General features: G+C 44.3%; 1 protein-coding gene across 1 annotated transcript in view; it reads left to right on the plus strand.

The window, feature by feature from the left end:
* Window positions 1–10,789: 10,789 nt before the first annotated feature.
* The window catches only part of Psd3 (pleckstrin and Sec7 domain containing 3), a 480,958-nt gene continuing 465,701 nt past the window's right edge, over window positions 10,790–26,046 (plus strand). Inside the window, exon 1 of the mRNA XM_076853634.1 lies at window positions 10,790–11,471. Coding sequence (XP_076709749.1) covers window positions 11,148–11,471 — 324 coding nt within the window. The 5' untranslated portion in view covers window positions 10,790–11,147. The remainder of the gene's footprint in view (window positions 11,472–26,046) is intronic.

Genomic DNA, 26,046 nt, shown 5'->3' on the forward strand with positions numbered 1-26,046 from the left:
CCACCCCAAAAAAAATCCCAAATGCAATAGATCAAACACTGTTCCAGATACAACATCCAAACTTCTAATAAGATATATAATGCCATCCCCGTCCTTGCCACTGCCTGCCTCAAACCGTATGCTTCATATGACTGAGCCAAACCACCTGGGGCTCTGCTCTGCCCACCCCTGTCTCCCCAAGTCTTTGAGCCCAGGCCTGCCCTGCAGACTGCAGATCTCGTGGTTTCTTTGTAATGCCCTCTCGCCTCCTCCCTAGCCACCTAATTCCTATTTATCCCTTAAGATTCAGGCTAGAATCACCCAGGAGGACATGCCTGTCAAAGATATTTTGTAATCTCCAGTAAAACCATCTGTTGAGAAAAATAACCCACACAGACCTGGCAATATTCATTCTATACACTGCTTTCTTACATATCGTCTCCTTCAGTTTTTGCTTCAGTGCTGCAAAGCAGACGGTATTAGTTGTCACCATAAGTGAGAAAAAGAAGATCAAAAAGCCCAAATGACTCGCCTAAGATCCCTCCATTGGGAAATGACAGAGGCAGGGAGTTCCCTCTTCAAGGCCAGGGCCTGCCCACACCAGGGGTGCAAGACTCATTAGAAACAGAAGACCCAAAGCCTTTGAGGAGCTGCTTTTAAGACAAATAAACTAACTGCCTCTCCCTCCTGTCTCTTTCTGGAACATCATTCCTACCGCCTCTCACACAGGCCTCCCTCTGAAACCCAGAGAACAGAGCACCTAGGGCAGAGGAGAATCCATCTATCCATCTGCATCCCGAGCACACTGTCTCTGCAGCTACGGCTCTTCCCAATTTTCTGCTTGGTTGGATTTTTTAAAGAGTGTTACTGGTTTCTTTCCTAATGCTTAATGCAAAGCAAACAAGTAGCAAGCACGGCAAGTAAGTGTGCTTACTTGCTAGGGTTTTTTTTTTATTATTTTTTTTAAGACCTAAATATTTGTAATAACAAGAAGCTAGAAAGGATGAAACTGGTGGTTTTTTTTGTTTTGTTTTTTGTTTTAATGTTTAAAATCATTATTGTACTTCAAAATTTTAAAAGACTAAAGGAAAACTGTCCAGCTACCATTATAAACACTGAGTCCAATAAACCAGGGCTGCTACAGAACCTTTAGCTTCCCACCTTCTAGACTTTTGTTGAGTTTACCCAGGATGTTGGGTGCTGCTAAAATCTGTCCCTCACCTGCTTACCACCACTACCACTCTCCTCTTACCACCACTACCCCATGTCCAGAGCTGCTGGACCTGGGCAGTCTATAAGGAAGAAACGTGAGAAAACCACTTGCACCAAGATATGAGGGTTATTGTGGACTTTTTCCTCTCAGAATGTGTCAGCCACCTCTCAGGAACTGTAATAATAGCAGAGGTGATCGACTTATAAAGAGGAAAGGTTTATTTGGCCCACAGATTTATAGGTTTCAGCGCATGATTGATTAGCCTCATTTTCTTTTTTTAGTTGTAGATGAACACAATGGGTCAAAGGTCTTAAAGAAACATGGATGAGTGAACTCCCTTCTTGAAGATTCATGGTATGTAGTTACCACATTAAAGGTTCTGGAAAGTCCTGCAGTCAAGAAACCAGCTTAACTCTGACTCCCCATTTCCAAAACTTACTTGACTAAAGAAACTTTCAAACATATATATATATATATTTTTTTTTTTACCTCTGGACACTCACTGTGACACCTCTGCAAACCCTGAGGTATGGCACTCACAGTGCCTGGCACACACTGGTGGTCAGCAGCACTTGTTAAAATAGGAACTTGAGTCACTTCATGGCAATGACATGTGTTCTACTGATGTCAGACATACCCTTGTTCCATCAGTTTATTTCATCTTGAATGAGGGCCGCAGTACTCAAGCTCTCCTCCTTTGTCCTAATGTCGTGACTATTCAGTCACCCTCTGGGTTGAGGCAGATACTTTTATATCTTATATATGGCAGTTGGATTTCCACATCTGAGGAGTGGGCCAGAACCACAACCCAGTCTTGGGAACCTTTCTTTGGATACTCTTTCCCAAACCAGAGCCTACAGCTGTCTCCAGGGGGTGGCACATATCAAGAAGTGTAGCAGGGCTGCAGATGTAGCTCCATAGTGGAACACTTCATTAACGTGTGTGAGGGCCTGGGTTTGATCCCTAGCACCTAAAAATAAAAGTACAACAGAACCCCAAAAATCTACAACCAGTTTAAGGTATCTATTTTGGACAAGTGGGATATTATCAGGCCTTTATTCAAGTCTAGACTTCTCCTTTCTTTTTGCCCAAGGGACTACATCATGGCTTTCTTGGGACAGAAATTGTATTTAATACTGAACTGGCTCTTGGCTTGTGGATCATTCAGAAATTAGGGTGCAGAGCCAAAGAGCTAAATACCTGAGAGTAGCTGAGGATCATTGTTTTAATGTCAAAGCATTTCCACCAGGTCATCATCCAAGGAAAGTGCTACTGCAGTATGAAAACGGGGTGCTCAGTACTTGGGTTTATACTTGTTCTAATGAAAGCCTGATAAAAACTTCCTCACTTCTATTTGAACCTGCTTTGCTGTGCAAGTCAGTATATCAGACACCTACCATTCCAGTCCCATTGTTGAATTTGTCGCATTCTGATACTGTTTCAGTGAATTTTGTTGTCTGGTCAACATAAAAAAATTACCAACATGCAGTTCTGATCAGAGCGAATAATGAAACCAAATGTTTGACTTCCAGGAGAAGAGTTTCAACATCAAAATATTTTGGATGGTTTTTGAGATTAAGACTGAGTTTAGAAAAAAGAAATTTTCTAAAGCTGTTGGAGAGTTTTCTCATGCCTGTCTTTGCTCTTTCTCTCTTACCTATGCTCTTCATAGGGAATAATATCTGACATCAAAATAAATGTTGCTGGCAGAAAGTACTAGAAAGGGGAAGATTAATGAGACTGGCTGGTGATGCTCTTATAGAGTTAGTGGGATTTGGACAGCACCCAGAAAGCAGCAGCATTTGGTTAGGGAGAAAGGAGATTGGATTGAGAACTGGCTTTGCACAGGGGATCTGGGGAGAACACCTTGTCTGAGGTGGAATCACATGGGAAGAGAAAAGTTGAAAAGTTGAAATATTCAGGCAAACCACTGGCAGTAGAGTTGGTCTTTACCCTGGAGACAATGGCTACCGTGGGAGTAAGCCAGATTGTGTAGGGGTCTTGAAAGACTGAGGTAGCAGAAGTTATAGAATCAGTTGGCTGGAAATATATGAAAAAACGTTCAAATATCTAGCAATTAGAGAAATGCAAATTAAAGCTACACTGTGATTTCATCTCATTCTAGTCAGAATAGTGATTATTAAGAATACACGCATGGTGACACACACCAACACAGTGGCACAGTGGTTCAGGAAGCTGAGGCAAGAGTATCATGAGTTCAAAGCCAGCCTCAGCAAAAGCAAGGCCCTAAGCAGCTCAGAGAGACCCTGTTTCTAAATAAAATATAAAATAGGGCTGGGGATGTGAGTGCCCCTGCGTTTAATCCCTGGTATCAAAAAAAAAAAAAAAAAAAGGAATGCAAGTAACAACAAATGTTGGCAAGGATGTGAGGAAAAAGGTACCCTCCTGCATTACTGGTGGGACTGTAAATTAGTGCAACCACTCTGGAAAGCAGTAGGGAGATTTCTCAGAAAATTCGGAATGGAACTACCTAGTTATCCCACTCCTCAGTACATACCCAAGGGACTTAAAATCAGCATACTACAGTGATGCAGCCACATCAATGTTTATAGCAGCTCAATTCACAACGGAAACAACCTAGATGCCCTTCAACAGATGAATGGATAAAGAAAACCTGGTGTATATACCCAATGGAATATACTCAGGCATAAAGGTAGAATGAAATTAAATGCATGGAACTAGAGACTCTCGTGCTAAGTGAAATAAGCCAATATCTCAAAACCAAAGCCCCAAAGTCCTCTCTGATATGTGGATGCTAACTCACAATGAGAGGGGTGGAGGTAAGAACAGAAGTTCATTGGATTAGACAAAAAGAGAATGAAGGGAAAAGAGGGAGAATGGGAATGGGAAAGACAGGAGAATGAATCAGACATCACTTTCCTGTGTTCACACATGAATATACACCAGTGAAACTCCACATCATGTACAACCAACCACAAGAATGGAAAGTTATACTCCATGTATGCATAATATGTTAAAATACACTCTACTGTCACGTATAACTCAAAAGAACAAATTAATAATAAAATAATTTTTTAAAAAGATCCATTGGTTGGGCTGCGGAAAGCAGTAAGGACCCCAGAGGAGCTGGAGAATGGGGACAGGTGTGGCCCTGAGAGGCATTCAGAGGGAGTAGAGACAGTTCAGAGCCCAGCTTATAATTAGGATAAAAGGGGCTTGAGTGTTGGCTTTGCCTCTTGTCCGTGACCTTGGGCCTCTGTTTCTTCATCCCTCTGGCCTTGTAAGGACTAAATTGAATATCAAATGGGAAGAGCTTGGCTCAGGGGAGCACTGATAAAAGTGCAGCCATTACCCAGTTCAACAGAAGGGGCCATTGTCTCCTCTGAGGACTCATAAAATGTGCTCTTAGAAGTCATTCCGATTCATCTAATCAAGTTTTGTGAAAGCTGCTTCCAGGAAACTCACAACAAGGTGGAGATGATGTCACCGAGGGACAATCTAGGGGCCATTAGAGGCTGGGGAAGGAGATTGAGCTTGGGATACCCAGCAGAAACCACAGAGCTCACTCCTCACACTCAAATCCGTCTCTGCAGCCCAGCAGCCACCCTGGCCCGCCCCATTGGTGAAGGGGAGCGGGCTCTGGCCTGGCTCTGAGGACGCAGGTCCCTGGCTGCCTTATCAGGGAGGGCTACAGAGGCCGTGAACAGGAGAAAGGCTATCTGTGCATGACACACAACAGAGCACTTAAGCTTCCCGCAGCCTGATGCTCTTGTCTATTCCAGAACTTTTTCCATGTACTTCAAAAGCAATCCGCCTGTGTGATCAGATGCCAGGGTGGGTATATATCAGCTTGAAATACAAAGAGTCCCTCAGAATGTGCCAGTGTGTGCATGGGGTGTGGGTAGGGGCCGAAAAGGAAATAGAAACAGCATGGAACTTGAAGACTCTCGCTAGAATGTTTCCCAGGTTTGCCCATCTGGCTTTGCTGCCAACGATAATCTCAAGGGAAACCATCTGACATGGTGTCATCTCCCATGAAATGAGCTGGGGTGAGGCCGAAATGATCCCAAGGAGTCAGTGGAAAAAGCATGAGGTGGAGGAGTAGAGAGGACCATGTGCCCTTGGAGAGGATGAGAAAAGTTTTTCTTTTGTTAACCTCCATTTGTAACAGATCCGGCCGGCTCCTAAATACACTAATTGGGAAACAACGTGGGCTCATGGGAAGATAGACTTCTGAGCCTGAAAGGAACAGGGGCGGGGGCATCTGCTTAATTTCTATGCCACCTGGGGCAAATAGTTTACCTTCTGCAGACTTCAGTGTCCATGTATTAAAGACAGAGATGCTAATATTTACCTGCTTCTTAGGATTAGAAGCAATTTGTGTAAAATGTGGAAAACTTCATCCCCAAGTTGATGATATTAGGAGTTGGGGCCTTTGTGGAGTGATTAGGTCATAGACCAGTGTCCTTATACATGGATTAAAAGGCTCAAGAGAGACACTCACCTCTTCTCCACGTGAGGTGAGAGGCAGCTCTTGTGAATACGCTGGCACCTTGGTCTTGGATTTCCCAGCCTTTGGAAATGTGAGAAATAAATGTTGGTTGTTTTTAAGTTGAAGGAGTCATGGTATTTTGTTATAGCAGCACAAATAAACTAATACTGTAGCTGTTACCTTCATCACCCTCATGTTACATCACTATTACATCCAGCTCACTCTGACACAGATTTCCCTAGTGCAAGAAACTATGCTAACCCCTGAAGGTGCTACTGACTGAGCAGTCGATAGAATACCCTGGAACATCTTGAAGCCTATTTGCTAAGGTACAAGTCAGAATACTCAGGGCTTAATGTGGGCATTACCGGCTATCCCAGCTTCTGTTTCCGTCAGACCCCACAGACTTGCCCCGAATGAGCCTCCTCCTCCTTTGCCCTTCACACCTCCCCAGTGCTCAGCTTTCACTTCCACCCAAACCTCCCCTAAACCCAGGGCCCAGTCCCAACTCTGCCATGTTTTCATTTTTTCCTGACTCAGACTGCAGCTTATTCTCCAAACACAATCCTTCTAGCAGGATGGAACTGTAGTTCCACCACCTTTCCTTCCTATCAGGTTGTGAATGCCCAACAGGTCATAGCCAATGACTCCAGAGGCTCTGAATATGACTATGAGGGACAGAGGGTGGTGGGCTCCACCTTCTGAGAGAATGGATGACTTAAAACTCTGAAAGGAATGTTTTCAGGAATCCTGGAGATTTCCTGGGACTTGGGTATGGAATACTTGTTCTCTGCAACTACCACGTTTTGGGGAGAATTCATTTTCATCCATTCAAGCAACACATCTTGATAAGATACCTTCTTTTTTCTTTTCTTTTTTGCAGTACTGGGAATTGAACCTAGGGGGCGCTGTACACTGAGCTTCATCCCTTTTTATTTTTTTATTTTGAGATAGATACATTGCTGAGGCTGGCCTGGAACTTGCAAATCTCCTGACTCAGCCTCCCAAGTCGCTGGGATTACAGGCATGTGCCACCATGACTAGCCAAATACTAATTTTTGTACAATCTTGAATCAAGGAAGCTCTTGAAAACATTAGAGAAACAACCCTAGAGAAGGCAGTGTACCAGGGCACCCAGGTTTAGCAACAGGAAGGCTGGGCACCTGTTGTATTAGGTCCTGTTGTCAACAGGAATGCAAAGAGCCAGCCCTGGAGGAAGCATCATATACTTCACTCTGTGTGGCCTTAAAGAAGCTACTCTAGCTCCCCTGCACTCTAGAAGTGATGAGAAGAAATCATTAGCAAAATTGAGTACAGTTTAAATTATCTGTTGTTTGCATCACATTTTATGAATTATAGGGTAGGGGTGGAAACATAGGAAGTCAATCCAGAATCCTTTTAGAACAATAAAACCTGAGAAGTCAGAGAAATCGAGCAATGATTTAGTTTAGGATTAGTAGTAATAATATTACTACAACAACACATATCAGAATTTAAGGACCTAGTTATTTATATGTTTGTATACGTGTATGTGTGTGTATGTGTGTGTGTGTGTGTGTGTGTGTGTGTGTGTTTGTGTAGCACTGCTATCCAGATTATCCCATTTGACTTGTGAAACAATTCTGTAAGGTAGAAATTAATTTTGTTGTTTTCCAAGTCAATCTACTGAATTTCAGAGATTTGTTGTGAGTCACAGTTAATAAGTGGTTACTCCAGAATTCAAGCCCGTATTTCCTAAATCCCAAATGCAGGGCTGACTCTTCCAAATCCCCCAATAATTCCTCAACTCTTAGACACTTACCCATCAGAGAGAAAGCATAAAAACAGGCATATGATTACCCACTGCATGTAAATAAATATAAATATAAATGTATATGTAACTCCAATTCTTCCATTGTATGAACCAATTTTCTCAAGGTCTCAAAAATGTGTAGGTATAAATTCAAAAAGTAGCTAATATTTATTGAGAACCTATTATGTTCCAGACCACTGGATTACATAAACCCTCTAAATGTACCTCCACTTAATCCTCACAACAATCCTGTGTAATAGATAGTGGCTAGACATGGTGGCACATACCTATAATCCCAGTGGCTCCAGAGGCTGAGAGAGGAGGATCACAAGTTCAAGGTCAGCCTCAGCAACTTCAGGAGGTCCTAGGCAACTTAGATCCTATCTCAAAAAATAAAAAGGACTGAGGCTGTGGCTCAGTGGTTAACCACCCCTGGGCTCAATCCCCAGTACAGAGAGAAAGAGAGAGAGAGAGAGAGAGAGAGAGAGAGAAAGGAGAGAGAGAGAGAGAGAGATTGTGTATGTGTAGGGGCAGGGGGAAATGTTGCCTAATCTTAATAAAACAATCATCAGAAAGGTTAATGATTTTCCTAAGGTCACACAGTCCTCAGTGAAAGCTGGACTCAGAGAAATGTCTATCTGGCACCAAAGTGCCCACTTCCTATCACTGTGCCATTCACACCACAGCTGCAACCCATGCTTCTTACCCCCACTTTTCATACTGAACCCCAGCCCCCTAATATACACCCTCCTATTTAAGGGCATCTCAAACAGATGTCTAGGTGTGTCCTCCAAGTCAACCCTCCTGTCAACTCTCTAGTGTCACCCACCGTTTCCTTGCACTCTCGGCTACCCAACTGAGAAACTAAATGTTTAGCCATGATCTCCAGTGCAATAAGCTCACAAGTAAAATGAAGGAAAGAAGGAAGGGTCCTGGTCACAGCCCCACCAGCACCATCGATGCTTTGGTTCTTCATTTCATCTGGAAGGTGGAGGCTGGAACTTCCAGTTGGAAATTCAGGAGGGAGTTGAGGGGCAGTTTCTGGTCTGAGAGCCCTTTAGGGGCCTCGCCTCCTTGGGGCCCTTTGTAGTCAGAAGGAATAGAGGGCTTTGCATCCCTGGGCCGCCTGCATCCCCAGGCCGTGCCCCGCTGGCTAAACGGGGCACCTGCCATCACGGGCACCTCAGGAGCAAAGCAGAATGCTGGTTCCTGCCTCTGGAATCAGGTGCTGTTGGAAGATGTGGCTCCTCCATTATCGACAGTTCATTTGTCAAGAAACTCGCACTTGTTGAGTGACAAGGATGTTCAAGTAGGTTCTTTTAGAGGAGAGTGTGAAACTTATTTTAAAAAGACAAGATATTGCTCATGTAGGGTTTTTGATGAAAATGAGTATAGCCAGATCAACAGAATTACATCTGGATATTGTTTTGTCTTACCAACCTTTTCTCTTTGTTAGTGTTTGCTATAAAGGATTACAGTGGCCCTCCTTACTCTGTGGGGAAAGAGCTTCCATCACCTTGGATGAGAAAACTGTGTAAAGGAGAGCCAACACAGGACCCCCACCCTCCATAGGAGAATCTCCAAAGACCCCCTGACCTGCAGTGGCAGTAGGGCCCGAGTTCCCATGTTGCTCTGTGAAGCTGCCCATGTGCAGGCTGGAGAGGGGACAGCCCAGGCTCCACGTGGTGCCTGATACAGAGCAGGAACCTTCTGATCACTTTGCCTCAGAGGAGGATTCCCCAGGTCTCTTTGAGCCCAGCTGTTTCAAATTGATGGAGACAAGAACTTTCTCACCCCCCCCCCATCTTCTTTTCTCCTCCAGAACAAGACCAAGAAGGGTCCTTTTCCACCACGGGAGTTATTCAGCCTACAGAAACCAGCAGAAAGTGAATTCCTCAACTGAATTTGCAGGTGAGTTCTTTTCTTCCTTTCGTCGTACTTCTCTCCTATTATACTTTTCAATGATCTGTCAAACTATGCTAGGAAGAAATAATCCCCATTTAAAAAAAAAAAAAAAGGACTGCTATTATTCTCACAAGTTAAAAAGGATAAAATATCTTTAAAAAAAAAAGAAAACCTCTGGGGCTGGGGTTGTGGCTCAGTGGCAGAGTGCTTACCTGGGTTGTGTGAGGCACTGGGTTCAATCCTCAGCACCACATAAAAATAAATAAAGGTATTGTGTCCAACTACAACTAAAAAAATAATAATTTTTTTAAAACACCTCTAGACTAATTTGTAACCAGTATATATTTTTTTTCTCTTCTTTTTTCTTGTCTCTTTTCCGGTTTTATTTCGTTTTTGGTGACACTAAGTGCCTTGGTCTGTTTCATGCTGCTATAACAAAATACTACAGACCGAGTCATCTGTGAAGAATGGAAATCTATTTCTCGCAGTTCTGGAATCCGGGAAGTGCAAGATCAAGGTGCCAGCCTCTGGGTGGAGGGTCAAAGGGCTGCCTGCTCACATGGTGGGTGGCAGAAAGGCAAGCTACTGAACAATGCATAAAGCCTCTTTTATAAGCACTTTAAAACCCATTCACCAGGGAAGGGGCCTTCATGACTTAATCACCCCTTGAAGCCCCCACCTCTTAATACCGTCCCATGGGCAACAGCAACCATAGAAGCTGGTATTTTGATGGGCCACTGTGTGCTCCTCCTGGAGAGTTCCTAAGTAACCAGCCTTCAGAGTGGAGCTCCTCGGTGCAGACATTCACACTATTTATCACTGTCTGTTACATTCTTTACCAGAGAGGCCTTAAAGGTATTAAGGGAAAAAAAATACAGACAAAGCAGATTAAAAGTATACTTCAGGGTCTACTGAAGGCTTCATCTGTAAACCACACAGTGTCTCCCAGGTCAGACACCAAATAATGGGTTAGACAATTAAGTGAAACAGTGGTTTCATTTCAAATATGAGGAAACTTGCAGTTAAGCAAAAGGAATTCAGTTAGACACATAGGGGTGAGAGGGCCAGTCTCCCTGTCCCCACTCCCAGTCCCTCATCCCGGGTTGTTCTGCATCCATCTGCATTTCTGTGACTCTGTGAAGCAGGCCCAGGGTCCAACTCCGTGGCCAACACCGTGGCCTGACCCCCTCCTAAGAGACTCCCCCTGGGTGCTGAAGGTGTGCCGTTGGCTTCCTCAGGCTCTCCGTGGAACCATGAGGCTGAGTCATGTCTGCCCGCAGCTGCTGCTGTTTGCATCCCTGGGCACGGAGCTCTGAAACTCGACCCTGGCAAGGACCAGCCCTATCCCCTTGGAGGAAATGGCTGAGCGGCCTCAGCAACAGCAGATGAAAACTTCCTTCCTCTTCATCCAGCTGCAGGCCCCCCCTGCCCGTGCTCTCCCCGCCCAGTCTCCAGCCACTGCAGCCTCCACAGCAGCCCCAGGGGGCCTGGAGGAGGGACACATTTTCCCAAGTCCCAGGACAAACTTCTTGGCAGGCCGGGACCTCAGGCGCACACAGGACTTAGCCGCTTCTCCTTCAAGCCTGCTGCATGGGGAAGGCCTTGGGACAGTGGAACCAGCCGCTTTCAGTTGCTGTTCACTGAAGGAGAAGGAGGAGGGAAAGCCAAAACCCCAGGACCTGGACTTCAGATCCCCACATTGTAGGCACTGCCTGTCCCCTGCCTCTAGGAACCGCGCATGCCCACAGCCCCTGTCATGCAGGCTTGCTAGCCCGGTTCCTATCATGAACGATGGAAGCAGCAGTCCCCCCATGGGCTGGAAGCACTGGCCTGTCTCTTCTGCTCCCCAGGACCTGTGGGGCATGGACACCCTGGCCAGGAATGCCTTGGGATGCTCGACTCTGCAGGCCACCTGGGCCAACACTGTCGACAGGGGTGAAAGGGCTGGGCTGAGGAGAGGTGCTGCCACCTGTCAGGAGCTCCCACAGAGCTGTGGAGAGGAGGCTGGCACCACGGTTCTGGCAACAAGGGCACAGCTCCACAGATACTGCCCGGCTCTTCAGATCAGCACAAGCTCCCCGGCCCCACCTACGGCTCCACCTCTCAAGGTAAGAATCTGTGTGAGCCTAAATCCCCAGACTCTAGCTGCTTCTTCAGCAGAGGAGATGGAGACGGGGACAGCCGTGCCCTCTGTGGCTCCCAGTCCTGACCCTGAGTCTCCCTCTGCTGTGGAGGACCTGCATATGGACAGCAGAGGTGCCCCCCAGCCTCAGCCCTCCCAAGCCTGGTCTGGGCTCTTTCCTGGGGGCTCTGCCACCTTCCCAGCCCCTGGCAACCTTCCATTTGGAAAGAGACAATGAATTACTGTTTCCCAAGATCTCTGCCAAAGAAGTGGGGATAAAAGTTGGATAAGGAAATGCCTACGTTATAGGGGAAGACCAGGGGAAGGGCAAGGGTGGACACAGACATGCTGCGAGGTGCCCGCCATCGTGCTGGGTGCTTTCTCATAGCTCATTAGTCCTCATCACCACAAGTACAGTTTCAGACAAGGGAACTGAGATGTGGTCAGGCAAAAATCCTTTCCCTCCTTCCAAAAAGATAAGGGCAAAAGCAAACTCTGCTTCCGTGGTAGACGTTGGGGACAGTGAGGGAGGCTTCAGTGAACTGTGGGGGTTTCCAAAACTAGAACACAGCCTGGAACACTGCACATTCTGGGCCCACATCTCTCTCCCATCCTCAGTCCCCACCAAGCGGACATGCCTCCCTGGGCACCAGCCTCCAGTTCCCATCAGGAAAGGCAAAGGCTACTCCATATGGAATCCAGGGTCTACTCCAGCTCCCCCAGGCTCTACCTCCCATCAGGGTCCTGCAGCTTTTTGTTAGCATACTAGTCCCTGCATCTCTGACCCGCCCCATCATGATGGTGCCAAAGCCCACCCTCTCCACCGAGTTCAGGTGTACAACTCTCAAAATGGGAGTTCCAAGTTTCCAATTAGACCTCCATCTTTTCTTACCCAGCCACAAGAACATGCTGCTATACTTTGGGCGTGAGTGTGTGTGTTGGGGTTGATGGAATGAGACAGGAAGGGGACTCTTGGTGGTGTACATGGAAGGCTGGCATGGAGGGGGCTCTCAGGGAAGTCAGGGAGTTGGGGAGGGGGATGCCACTTCATCCACACCCGGTGGCTCTCTGACCTGCTCATGCACACCAACACGCCTTACCCATTTGTCTTTTTAATGGAGGGTCCCCACAGCCACAGTTAAGCATCGGGGAGAAAGAGTCCAAATTCTCTCCAGAGGGAACTCTTGGAAGAAGTGATACTATCACGCTTCCTTGAGAAATAGCTTGCATTCCATCCTCGTTCTTGTATCTCTCATTTCCTACAGGGATTTAGGAGGAATAACACTCCTGCGTCAGAGTCCAGTCTCTGGATTGGTGGGGGGGGGTGTCATACAGTAGCTGTCTGTGTACTTTTAATACTGTTTGATAGCTGAAAACTTTATGTTCCCCCCACCCTTCCCTCCCGCCTTTGGGGCAAAGGGCAAAGCCTCCCAGCTGTTGCTATTCCCTAGGGAGGGGTGCTTTGGGAATTGGTGCAGGAATGTAGAACTTGGCCTTGGCGGCCTCATTTAACCCCCTGTGTAAATGGGCCCCCAGATATGGATTCCACCTACACTAAGGATTGCAGAATTCCCATTTACAAAGTTAGAAGCCCCAAATCTAAGTCCTAGCCCCTGGAGCTCTCTTGAGTCTCAGTTTCTCCATCTTGGAAGCACTGATGATATATCAGCTCCTAGGTTGCCATGGAGATTTGTGCACTAAAGTGTTGGGGCAGTGAAAGGGACCAGTTGTAGTTCTGTTTTGCAGAAGAGGGGAAGCAAGACCTATGGGACTCCAGCCATGGGATCAGTGTGAGAATAGTGACTCCAGGGCCTGGTGAAGGAGTAGGGCTCCTTGACCTTGCTGAACAGACGTGACTCCCTTTGCCGTGGGGACAGGAACTGTGAGATGAGCTACCTCTGTTTCACAAGTCCTTTAAATGCCTTACAACTATTATGAACCCAGTGACCCCGTCCCACATTAAGTGTTAGGAAAAGTAGAAAAATCAACAAAGATAGTTTTTCCATCTGTCCAACCCTGGGCAGATTAAGGTACCCCCGACACCTGATATGAAAAATTAGTTCATGAGAATTGCACCATAGTTCATGTTTTGGAATCTAGAGCATCAAAATGCTGGTTAAAATATTTTATTGTTGGGCTAAGGCTGTAGCTCAGTGGAAAAGTGCTTGCCATGCATACGTGAGGCACTGAGTTTGATCTCAGCACCACATAAAAATAAATAAAGATACTGTGTGTTCATCTACAACTAAAAAAATACATAAAAAATATTTTTAAAAAATATTTGATTGTCAACTATAAATGGTGAGACCCTTGATTCCTCACTGTGGAAACTTTCAAGAAAAATGTGATCAGCTATGTTTAAAAAAGTGAAAGGTTGGCAGGGTGCAGTGGCTCACACCTACCTGTAATCCTAGCTACTAAGAAGGCTGACACAGGAGGATCACAAGTTCAAGGCCAAGCTGGGCAACTTAGCAAGACCCTTCTCAAAATTAAAATAAAAAAAAAAAGGACTGGGGATGTAGCTCAGTGTAGAGTGCCCCTGGGTTCAATCCTCAGTACCAAAAAAGAAAAGTGAAAAGTAAATTTTATTCTATGTGCATACCATAGGATGGAGGTCATTGTGTCAACCTTCTCAACAGAAAAGTCTGCGTGTGAAGAGTACATTTTTTTCTTTGCAGAACTCCAAATGATCAAGCTTAAATCTCTCAGTGTTAAAAACCCATAGGCTCCAGTGTGAAAATTTCTGACTTATATCCTTCCAAGTATCATAAGGACTGAGTACAGTGCATTAAATCACTTGGTTTTTAATTTATATGATGACCAGCCCCTGGCCTCTCTGCTGTCTCTCACTACCTTTGCATCTGACGAAATCTCCTTAGAAGGTAACCGGCATCCCGGGAGCTGGAGGTCCACACTGCACTCCTCATATCCCTGGTGGAGAGGGTGGGAGAAGCACACACAGGAGCAGCAGGTCTAGGGACTGGTTTGGAACAGACACCACCTGCTTTCCAGGAGCAGTGGAGTCTGGGTTTGAAGGATGTGGAGTTCCAGCTCAGGGGAATGCCATCTGAGGCCGTCACATTCCCATGTCGGTCTGTCAATGTGAAATCAGAAGATGTTCCTTGGTCTGGGACCAGAGCCTGCCCCAAGGATCTCCTGGACCCCATGTCCTGCTGCCCCTCTGTGGGAGCCCATGGAACTGTCAACATTTGACTAGAGTTTAGGACTAAAGATATGAAAATAAGGATAAAAGACACAACTCAAAACAAACAATAAAACCTCTATAATCATTCTGGGAAATTTCCACATATAAAAAAAAAACTAGGTCTTCATATCTTACATAGTTCATATCTTAAAATAGCAGTGACTTTTGCTCTATAACTGGCTTTAGAAAGTTAGTAATGAATGTATTTTTTAGAATTTTCCTCAAAATGCCATGTTTACAATCTCACAGGATTTTCACCCGTAACTGTAAATTCCCCAGAATTTTACCTCTTAATTTTTTTCTTCCTTCTTCCCTTCCCCTTTCATAACCGATGGACTTTTTCAGTTTTTCTTGCCAGCTTCTGGGAGTGTTCATGGTTTAGAAATCAGGGAATTGAGCAGGACAGACCAGGAGTTCTTGGAGGTATGTGAGAGAGAGATGAGGATCTTCATTAATCTAATAAATGGAAATGCAGGGTAGGTCTTTTCCTTAGAAGCAGACCCTGTCCAGCAGACTAGAGAAAATGTTTTAACTCTCTGTGGCCTGGATTGTTAGTCCTTAAAATGAAAACAGTACCTGAAATAAGTTTGGGGTAGGAAGTTTTTATTTAGAGTAAAAGTCGTGGGGACTGGGATCCAAGAGATTAAAAAAAAAAAAAAGGAGCTCTGGTTCTGTCAATTAATGAGCTGTGTGGTCTCTGCCGACTCCTTGAACAAAGCTAGCTGATCTCCCGTGTTCTCTGAGCTCTTCCGAGTTCTGACGTCTGGCGGTAACTATGAATGTATGAATCCAGAAAAGGAATGGAATTGTTTAATGAAATAAAAGGATTAAAGCAATTTCATTTCATCTAACTCTGCTTGTCTCTTAAGATTTATTATTTAGTCAGAGGACTTCACTGCAGGACAGTTCCATACAAGGTGGGCATTCCTTTCTTAACAAGCACCTGGATTTCAATAGGGAGCTAGGAATTCCGGTGTATGACAGACTCCATGCCCCCTTCCAGTAGAAACACCAAGGCCCATGCAGAATTTTAGGACTAGTATTGCAAACTGCCTGCTCTCCAATTGATAGTTCCTTTTCAGACCAGAGTCTAGTTTGAATGAAATTCTCTTCTGTGAGTTGAATGCTGACCTTTGGTCTACTGAAGCCCCAGGTCATTTTCCTCCTCTGGGGTAAATATTTCTTTATCCAGGCCTGTTTCACTTTTCTAACCTGCCATAAGTTTAGAAACTATTCCACTCATAAAATGATAGGCTAGATAATTCTGTATTTAAATCCTTCTTGGTGAGTAATTCAGAATTTTCCAAAAGAAATTGGAAAAGAGAAAAAGCACACACAAACGCTTATGTGTGATTTTAACAGTGATCTAGATAAGTGTGCAGGGAAGCATCCCTTTGAAATGATTCTGGTATTTAGAAAGACAGTATTGATTGGGTTGCAAGGCTTATCTTTACTCCATTTTACGCTGTGTTGGTTTTGACACAGATGTCTTGATTTATTACTTGAATAAATACAGCCTGAGATAGCAGAGTGTCAATTCTCCCTTCTGGTGATTTGCCTTAGTGTTTCCATGACAACGTTGTGTGCTCCTCTCTCTGAACCCCTTCTTTCCACAGTCACACACAGAAGGCCTATGGCAATATCAATGTATTGGGGCTGCCCCGAAGGAATCACCAGTTTCTCAGCACTTCAATCTACCTATCGGGAGAAGAGAGCAGAGAGTGCATGGAAAACCTTACAGATGTATGTCTTTGAGGCATAGTTCCCACACTGGGAACTGAGATGGGGGACTCTGACCCTCCTCCTGACTCAAGGTAGCTGAGGGAGCACAAGTCCCTTCATTCTGGCCCTTAATTCCATATCTGTCACATGGAAAGTTTAGACTGTCTTGGTTCTTCCCTTCCTGGTCCATTGATTCCAAGTCAGTTCTTGCCAAACCTTTGGTGCCTGTATTTATAAAAAGACAACCAAATCTATAGCTTTTGGTGGCAAATCTCCAAAAGTCTATTGTATTGAGAAGTCTCTGTGTTGAGAAACTCCCTTATAGTTAAAATTAGATATCTCTCCAGCATCCAAAGGAGAAACAGAAACTAAAATACATTTTTAAAACATAGTATGCCAATTTAGGCCCAATTTTCTAATCTTAAGTATTAAATTAGGTTTGGTCTGAGAGTTTGGGGCACAAAGGCTCAAGGTGAATTTTTAACAGGATTCATTATAAGGATAACACTTATGTAGGGTCTTGTAGAACCCAAAACAGATGCAGATAACTAGAACCAGGGACTTCAATGTGTCCATCTCTCCTTACTGTGCCCTCTGCACTTCTCTTCAGTATTCTCTTTCTATACAACTGCTTCCTCCACTTCCTATTCCTAGGTTTACCTCCCTTCTCTCTAGAACAGTCCAGAGAAGACTGGAATTCCATAGGCCTCATGCACGATGCTTTGGAAGAAGCTCCTTGGTTCAGTGTGGGTTGGGACACACACAGTGAGAACAGGTGGGTGCAGTTCACACAGCACTATCAGGTGTGCTGAGGGCCTGAAGGAGGTTCTCTATGTAGGTCTGGTAAAGAGACAATTCTAAAAATTGATGGGGAGTGGAGAGGAGAGGAGCGAGTATGGGCAGCCAGCCCAATGAAATGCCCCAAAACTCTTTTCAGAGAGTTGTTAACTAAAAATTATAAACCAGTTACTTTTCTGTAACGTCCCATCTGAGCCCTCCTAGATTTTAGGGAAACTAGAATGTATGGCCTTTGGGAAGATGTTTATGAGTATCTGGATTCCTAAACAAAATTACAAAGATCTTTTTTTTTTTTTTTAACAGTGTTTTGCTAAATTGCCAATGCAGACCTCAAACTTGCACTCCTCCTGTCTCAGTCTCCCTGATGGCTGGGATTACAGACACGTGCCAACTTTTCTCTTTCAAAGACTGCTTTTCTTATAGATTTTTAGTGATGATAGCATGCAACTAGATTTACACATGTGTAGGTCCTTGAGTGCAGACGAGTTGTGTAGCCAACAGATCACCATCGAGGGCTCTACCTGTGGTCTCTTCCACTCAACATCAGATCACGGGGACCCCTGACCCAGCATCCCCAAAGTCAGAACAAATAAGTGCAACAGTGAAGACGGGCCACGTTCCTCCATGGGGGTCACCCTGCCTCCTTGAACTGAACCCTAGCCCGACAGCAGGCTGTTCCTGGATGACTGGGGAGTGCCTCCTCAGGAAGTTGAGCCTCCTTCATTTTCAAGTCATCGCAGCTGTGACTCTTTCTTGGCTGCCCTCAGTGTTGTGCATATTTCCTGTGATTATATTTAGTCGATTTTAATTTTTTGGAATTTAACTTTCAATTTTCAGGATGTATGATTTTTATATTAACCTTTCAATTACCAGGTCCAGTAGATTATGAGGTTAAAAAGCTCCAGGGTGTTATCCAGGCACTCAGGATCTTTTATCACTTGAAAAATCCCATTTTCTCTGCAAGGAGCTCAGTGACCGCTCATTGAGGAACAATTGATGTGTCAGCCCATTTATCTCCTGTCATAAGCAGAGAAGACTCAGGAGAGTTTTGTAAAATACACATACTCAATCTTCTTCCATAAAGGGTTTCCGATGCCCTACAACAACAGCACAAATAATAAATAAAAATGATAGAGAAAGATGATAATAAAAGATCAAGTCTAGAAAAATATGTAAGAGTGAAGACCAAGAAAAGACCAGAGAAGGAACCCAAAAGCACAGGCCATAAAGCCCTACGGAGCTGATTGTATGAAAATCAAACTTGGCTTTGAACTTCTGAGCTGTCCAAGCTAAAAGAGGCACCCAGTTAATACATAGTTCTGTGAAAAGAGGAGAAAGAAACAGGAAGGAAAGAAGGAAGGAGGGAGGGGGTTCTTTTAATATAGTCAGCAGAAAATTCTTAGAATACTGAATTTCACTTTAAAGTAACAGTTTTTTAAAAATAACATTTTGGATAAAATCTTGTCTTACCCACATGTACTATTTACTCCTTTTCTGTTTCATTAGACGTTGTATATATGGCACAATTTGATTAAAATACGATCACTATAAGAGCACATATTGCTTGCTTTAGATCTGCAAGATTATATCCCTCTATATTCAATGCCTCTCCCTCCCCGACAAATACTCTGCTCTCTGAGCTGTTTTCGTTTTTTCTAGTACTTTTTCAGTTTCCTCCATGTTTGCCCATCCCTTTGTGCTCTTATTAGTAGTGTGCTTATTCTAGAATGTTTCTCTCAGTCTACCACAGGCCAGGAAACTACACAACAGACTTGTCTAAAATATAAAGAAAGTTTGTTCATTCTGTAAAGAAGTAGAAGTCTCCATGTGAGAAGCTGAGTGTTATGCCCCGGAGAAAACGGCAGAAATTTTAATATGAATTACTTCCTTATGATTTAGGTCAGAAATGATGCTTTGCTCTCTAGGCCTATAGACACATCCAGAATTTGTAAACTTGTAGAACAGATATTATAGCTTGAATGTTCCTTAACTACCCATGGGTTAAACCCTTGGTCCCTGGTTTGGTGCTGTTGGTAGGTAATGGAGCCTTTAAGAGGTAAGGCCTAATGGGAGGTCTTTAGGTCCCTGGGTGTGTGCCCTTGAAGGATCAGTGAGGCCCCAGTCCCTCTTCCTTCCTTTCATTTGACTCCCAGCCATGGGGATAGTGGTTTTGCTCTGAAATAGTCTTCTGCCATGATGTGCTGCCTCCCCACCAGAGGCCCCAAAGCCATGCATCCACTCCATCATGAACTGGCACCTCCAAAACTGTGAGCCAAATAAACCTTTTCTCTTTCTAAGTTGATTCTCTCCAGTGTTTGTTATAGCAATAGAAAGCTGACTTGGAAAACACACACTTCCTGAATTCATTCATTTAATATTTATTGCTCACCCACCACAAGATAGACAGTGTTTATTTAGGTACTGGCATTATAGCAGTGAGTAGGACAAACCAGGTCTTCACTTCTATTTTCTAGTAGGAGTGGAGAATGAAAACTAAATAAGATGTGACCACAGTGCCTTCAGATTGTGAGGAGTATTTGGCAGAACAAAAGACAGAAGGCAGGGACAAGGGAAGTGGTACTAGAAAGGATAGTTCATTTGTGTGATGAGAGGAGGCCTTCTGGAGAAGGCAGAATTTGAGTTGAAACTTGAATAATGGGAAGGAGCCATCCCTGTGAAGATCAGTCCCCACACTTCACCCTAGTACAGCCTCGCACCCTGCGGCCATCCAAACCAGTGACTCTCGAGCAAGGGGTGGTTGACACTGCTGGAGCATCAATCCAAAGAAGAATAAAACTCAGACTACCTTTGTGGTCATAAATTTAGTGGTGTTTTTACAAAAATGTCTTCCTCTGTGGTTTAGGGAGTTCTTGACTGGGCCTGTAGCCAAAGAATTACAGTCATATTTCTCTTTGGCTGAGCTGGTTGACCTAGTTTGATAAATCTACATTGTGAATAATCTTTGGAAATAATGCCCCCCCCCCAACAACTGTTCTCCTAGAGAATCTGTTTTGCTCCATGCTTTAAACAATCTGCAAAATAAAGAAGTATTTGTGACTTAAATAAATCATTTCTACTTCTCATGCCATTTTAGAAAGCTAATGGAAAAATTTTGTACCTTTCTCCTCCTTAATTTTTTTTTTCTTTTTTTAGCAGTGCTGGGGATTGAACCCCAGGCCTTGTGCACGCGAGGCAAGCACTCTACCAACTAAGCTATATCCCCAGCCCCTCCTTAATCATTTTTAGTAAGTGAATTTTCCATGTAGTTCTCTGCAAACTGTTCTTCCCACATCTTCTCATACTGTTTTGTAAGCCACTGATGGCTGTCACCCCTGTTCCTTCATTGTGTTGTCTTCTGGTTGGTAGCCTCGGAAGCACCCTGAGGGGAAGCAAAACATGAATCCAAAGAGAAGCTATGTATTAAAAGAGGAGGCAGAAGCTAGCACCTACCTGTAATCCCAGAGACCCTGGAGGCTGAGGCAAGAGGATCACAAGTTCGAGGGCAGCCTGGGCATTTTAGCAAGACCTTGTCTCAAAATAAAATTTAAAAGGGCAACTCGGGAGACTGAGGCAGGAGGATCACGAGTTCAAAGCCAGCCTCAGCAGATTAGCAAAGCACTTAGCAACTCAGCAAGACCCTGTCTCTAAATAAAATATAAAAAAGGGCTGGGGATGTTGCTCAGTGGTTAAGCACCCCGGGTTCAATCCCCATCCTTCCCCCTAAAAGAGAGCACCTCTGGGTTCAATCCCCAGTACCAAGAAACAACAACAAAAAAGCAAATGCAGGAACTATACTGTGACTGCCTATAAGTTATCTTATGCATTATTAAATTAATATATTAAGGTTTCTGTCGACCTTTTTAAAAAACATATAACAGAGATAGAAGACTCTTTTCCTGTTTCCTAGAAACTTGAGGTTTAGGACAGATAAACATAGCAAAGAGATATTTTAAAAACACACATACAAAACAACAACAACAAAAAAAAAAAAAAACATACACAATGCAACATAAAGTTTTGTAGTTGGTGTGAGACTCAGTGAAGGTTTACAGTGGGATGATGAAAGGACAGGAATGTCATGCAAGTTGCCATCTATCCTTCGTAACTTGAAGGGGGAAATTACCATCTTTATTCCATTCAGTCGGGGGTAGATTCTCGGCAGAGATGGACTTCAGGACCATCTGAGTGAAAGAAGGAAAAGCTGAGTGAATTGAAAACTGTAAGGAGCCTTAGAGATGTGAAGCATCTCTTGAGTTCATGCATGAATTTCATAGTCCTTCCACTGTGAAGGACTATAATAATGTTGTGATCATATATAGAGCAAATTTGTTTTCCAGCCTGAAAATTAAATTTCTGGCTTGTAAATGTATATCTTTTACCCAAAGTTATGAAAAAATTAAAAATAGTAAACTAAATGTATGGAAAATGCTTATATGTTATGAAAAGAAGTATTTATGTCAGCATAAAACATATGCATCACTTAATACAGTATTGGAGGATTTGAAATCAGTACCAAAAAATGTGACACAGATTTCCATGTTGACACCTGGAAATGTGGTAGAATCCCACAGAATCTGAAGCATCCCACTGAATCAAAGCTTTCTCCTCATCCTGGAAGATTTCCTCTCCCAGGTGGCAGGCAGTGATGGCAATAGAATAAGGCTAGTCTGCGAGATGTTGCTAAGAGACGGCAGAAACACAGGAATGGGTCCTATAAATTTGGTCCAAGTCAGTGAGTCTGATGCTGTTTCTTGGCGAGGGCTTGCAGGATGCAGGGGTGGGAGTCAGGTTGAGTCTGGATGTTTTTTTGAATGACACTCCCAGCAAGGGCTGCAATCTGGCTGTAAAACACATGAACGATTTTGATAGGGACAGCAAATCAAGGCAGGTGATCCAGCTGGGAGCAGACATTGTGACTCCTGAACAGAAGTGAGGGTTAGAAATTTGTGGCACCCCTAACAATATGTCAGTTCAAAATTGTATCAATCACAGGTTGGCTTTTCTACCTCTTTCTGTTTCAAGCTAGCTGATTATTAAGACCACTTCATCCTTTACTGCAGATGGAATAGTATACGCCTTATGGTAAAAATAAAGAATAATGCCAGGTGCAGTGGTGCACGCCTTTAATCCCAGCAGCTTGGGAGGCTGAGACAGGAGAATCACAAGTTCAAAGCCAGCCTCAGCAGTGGTGAGGCACTAAGCAACTCAGTGAGCCCCTGTCTCTAAATAAAATACAAAATAGGGCTGGGGATGTGGCTCAGTGGTTGAGTGCCCCTGAGTTCAATCCCTGGTACCCCCAAAAACATAAAAAAAATAAAGAATAATAAGTTCTAATTCTGTTGAAAGCAGGAGGAAAAAAGAAAGAAGCCATTCATGAACCATAATCATAGGAGGTATTTTTTTAAACCCATCTACATACTCAGAGAAAGAGCCATTTCATTATTTTTAATAAAATCACGTTACAAGCTAATCTAATCCTACAAGCTAATCTAAATCCTCATCCCATTGGAATAGCAAGAAATTGAGTCTCAGATATTCTCAGGGTTCCCTGTCCTCTAACGTTGGACCAAGGGGTCTGGAAATTTCTATGGAGCAACAGCATCCAGGAGTTCTTGCTGCCACTCGTTCCTGCAGCACATGGTCAGCCCAGCAGTGTGGACAAGCACAGACTCTGTGTACAAGTCCTGCTCTGCCCTTTCAAGCCAGGAGCCATGGGTAAATTACTTCATTCTTCTGAACCTCAGTATTCTCATCTGTAAAATAGAGGTTATAGGAGCACCTACCTGACAGAACGTGAAAGTTCTTGGAACCAGCCTGGCACCGGCTCGGCAGACTTTGGGGAGCCTCTCCCTCTGACTGGCAGTCCTCCGCCCACCCTAATTATTGCTCACCTGCCTCCCATCCTGGACTTTCAGGTTCAGCAGTTCTGCTCCTGTGCTCTGGCTGGGTTTGAGCCGCTGGGGAACCAGGGCCTGGGCTCTCTCTCTTCTCTGTATGTCTGCATAGAAATTGATTTTTCTTAAACTGCAACCCCCCCCACCAGCCTCATTTTGAAATATAAAGACAAATTTGTTATTTTCTTCCTTTAATCCTAAATTATATGTCATATATGCCTAACACCTTAATTTTCTGGGAATTCAACATTCACTCCAACTCAGAACTGAAGGAGTAATAAGAAGAAGAATCTTAGAAGTATTCAGAAAAACAAGAGAGCTCTACAGTTGGAGGGTTGAAGTCATGAGGATCAGAGTCAAGGTTAAGAAGTGGGAAGCAGGAGCTGTAGAGCCCATAAAGGCGTCACCACTGTGTGGGAGTCGTTTCTAAGCTCACTCTCCCCTTAATTCCTGCCCTTCTCCTGCTCAGAACTTCCCTTCCCCAGATGCTGCCCTGAGCAGCCCCTGACTCACCCAGGTTCTCTCTCTACCCTTTTCCAGGCTTGAGCAAATTCCTCTCTCCCCCACAGGCTTCCACCTCTCCCCTTCCATCCAGAATATTTCCTATATTCTCTTCAGGGTCTACCACACTAGGGAAGTGCCTTGATGGGAACTTCTGCTCCGGACCAAAACCTCCTCAAGGGCTCAGGCAGATCAGGGCTTGGCTTCAAGGCAGAGGAACTGAAAAACTCAGGAGAAACTCCACAAGTCCATGATAATCAATTATCCTGCCCCTCATAAATGATTGGAAGGAGTTTTTAACATAGAAGTAAAATATGAAGCCAAGTCTGTCTAGCCTAAGTAAAGGAAAAAGTTAAAGGAAATTTGGACATTAGGAAAACATACTAATAACGTCATTTTGATATCTTAGATTCAACTTTGCTTAGTTGGTGGCAGGTCTTACAGAGAGTGTACAGACTCTACCATCGAGCTACATTCCCAGCCCTCTGAACTTTACTGTCTTTGTGTTCCTTGGTTGCTGTGAGCATCCTTTCCATATGATTTAAGTCAAGCACTTAGCACAATTCCTGCACACAGAATTCTGCACTAAATTATAGGTATTATCATGATGACAGCCTTTATGTCCAACAGAGTTTTGAGAATTTATGTACAAATTTATCTTTTTTACTACAAGGTGGGATCCACATCTGCACAGATGTGCACACAATAGGTGCATAATTTGCTGCATTTTTGCATGAGCACATTCTGCCCAAGCACTTTAGTTGAGTCTGCTTGACTAGCTACTTGACTGGGCTCCTCTTCCAACCCTCTGTTCCTTTTCCTTTCCCTGCCCCCATTGGAAGAATGATGTCTTGTTCTTAAGGTTATTTCAAGTGAGCTAAGCCCTTGTGGAAACCTCTTTACTTGGCTTTTATAGGCCAGAGATCTCACAACATGTAAGAGATTTATCGTTCATATTAAATTGAAAAGCTCCCCTGTGTAATTCTTTTGAAACTACAGATGAAAATGAGTGGCATTCACTAGAACCGCTGTAAAAATTTAATGACATTTGCATTCAAGCTGCTGAAAGTAAATAATTAGGACACTGGGTGGCTGTTCTTCCACTCAGTTTAGACAGTTTAAGACAATGTGTCCTACGTGAGCTTGACACTAATTGAGAGTGTGTGAACAGTCCCCGGTACAGCTGTGACCTGGGTGTGATGGAGGCGTAGACATTTCTATAGAATCTTGAAGCATAATAGGGATTTGGGGGGAGGAGAGTCCAGGAACAGTGACAAGGAGTGGCAGGGGCTTGCTGGATCGCTTGCCTTCCCAATCACCCCTCGAGAGGAAGCGGAAGTGCCCAGCAGAGATCAACAGACTGTACACTGCCACACCAAGGCACTTCATTGGTTCACCCTGTCCACTCTTTGTTCCACCTCTACCTGCTAGAACAAGTCAAGAATAAAGTAAAAACTACACACCACCTGAAATTGACATTGATTTAAAAAAAAAAATTATTTTAAAGCATCCCCTGTTTCAGTTCCACTGTTACACTAAACGTCTCAGTGGGCTGCCAGTCTTCTCCAGAGTCCTAAGGGCTCTGGCCAGTGTCCTCCTTCTTCAGCCTGCAAAGGAACACCATCAGGACACTGGGAAGTCAGTCCTGTGTTCCTAGCTCATGGGCATGAGCCATCAATTAATGAACTGGATTGAACTTTTTGACATGTGGAAAATCATTCTCTTCCATGACATTATTGGGCATTTCCCATGTGTCTGTTGGATTTTTCCTTCAGACAGGGTTCTCCATATTGGGAGGCTTCAGGGAGGTGGCTGCAATTGGCAGAAAAGAATCGAGTACATCGACAGATGCCAGGGACGTTTCTCCGAGCTGGCCAGAAAAATGTCCAGAGGGCTGAGTTTGAAAGGCCAACAGTCACCCAGTTGGCTTGAATGGGAGGAAATGAGTCACGGCGGCAACGGCTGCTGCTCTCTCCAGAACAGCTCCTGCCTGCTTACTTGTCCTGCTATCTCACTTCAGTTCCTCAGACAGCAGCTCCCGTTCCCAGCCCTGAGAGGCACCTCTTGCTGCTGGCCTGAGGTGCCCTCAGAAGACTCTGCGCCTGGACCACCAAGTCATGGTGCCCCTTCTGTCCACCTGCCCTCTTACGTGGGAGTTCCCATTCTCTCCAGAGCTACTGGAGTGATGCTCTGGAAAGTTGTGATTCAGGCTTTAGAGTTCAAAAAACAGTCTGGGGCTGGGGTTGTGGCTCAGTGGTAGAGCACTTGCCTAGCCTGTGTGAGCACCACTTAAAAATAAATGTCTATCTGTCCACAACTAAAAAAAAAAAGGAATCGGAGGCCAGTGGCTTTCCTGGGGCTCTTGCTATGGGAGGCATTTGGAAGATACAGTGATTCTTGATGTGATGAAGCCTTGAAGTCTCCTTATCTCTTTTTTTTGT

Source organism: Callospermophilus lateralis, chromosome 4, assembly GCF_048772815.1.
Source record: "Callospermophilus lateralis isolate mCalLat2 chromosome 4, mCalLat2.hap1, whole genome shotgun sequence".
NCBI classification, from domain to species: domain Eukaryota; kingdom Metazoa; phylum Chordata; class Mammalia; order Rodentia; family Sciuridae; genus Callospermophilus; species Callospermophilus lateralis.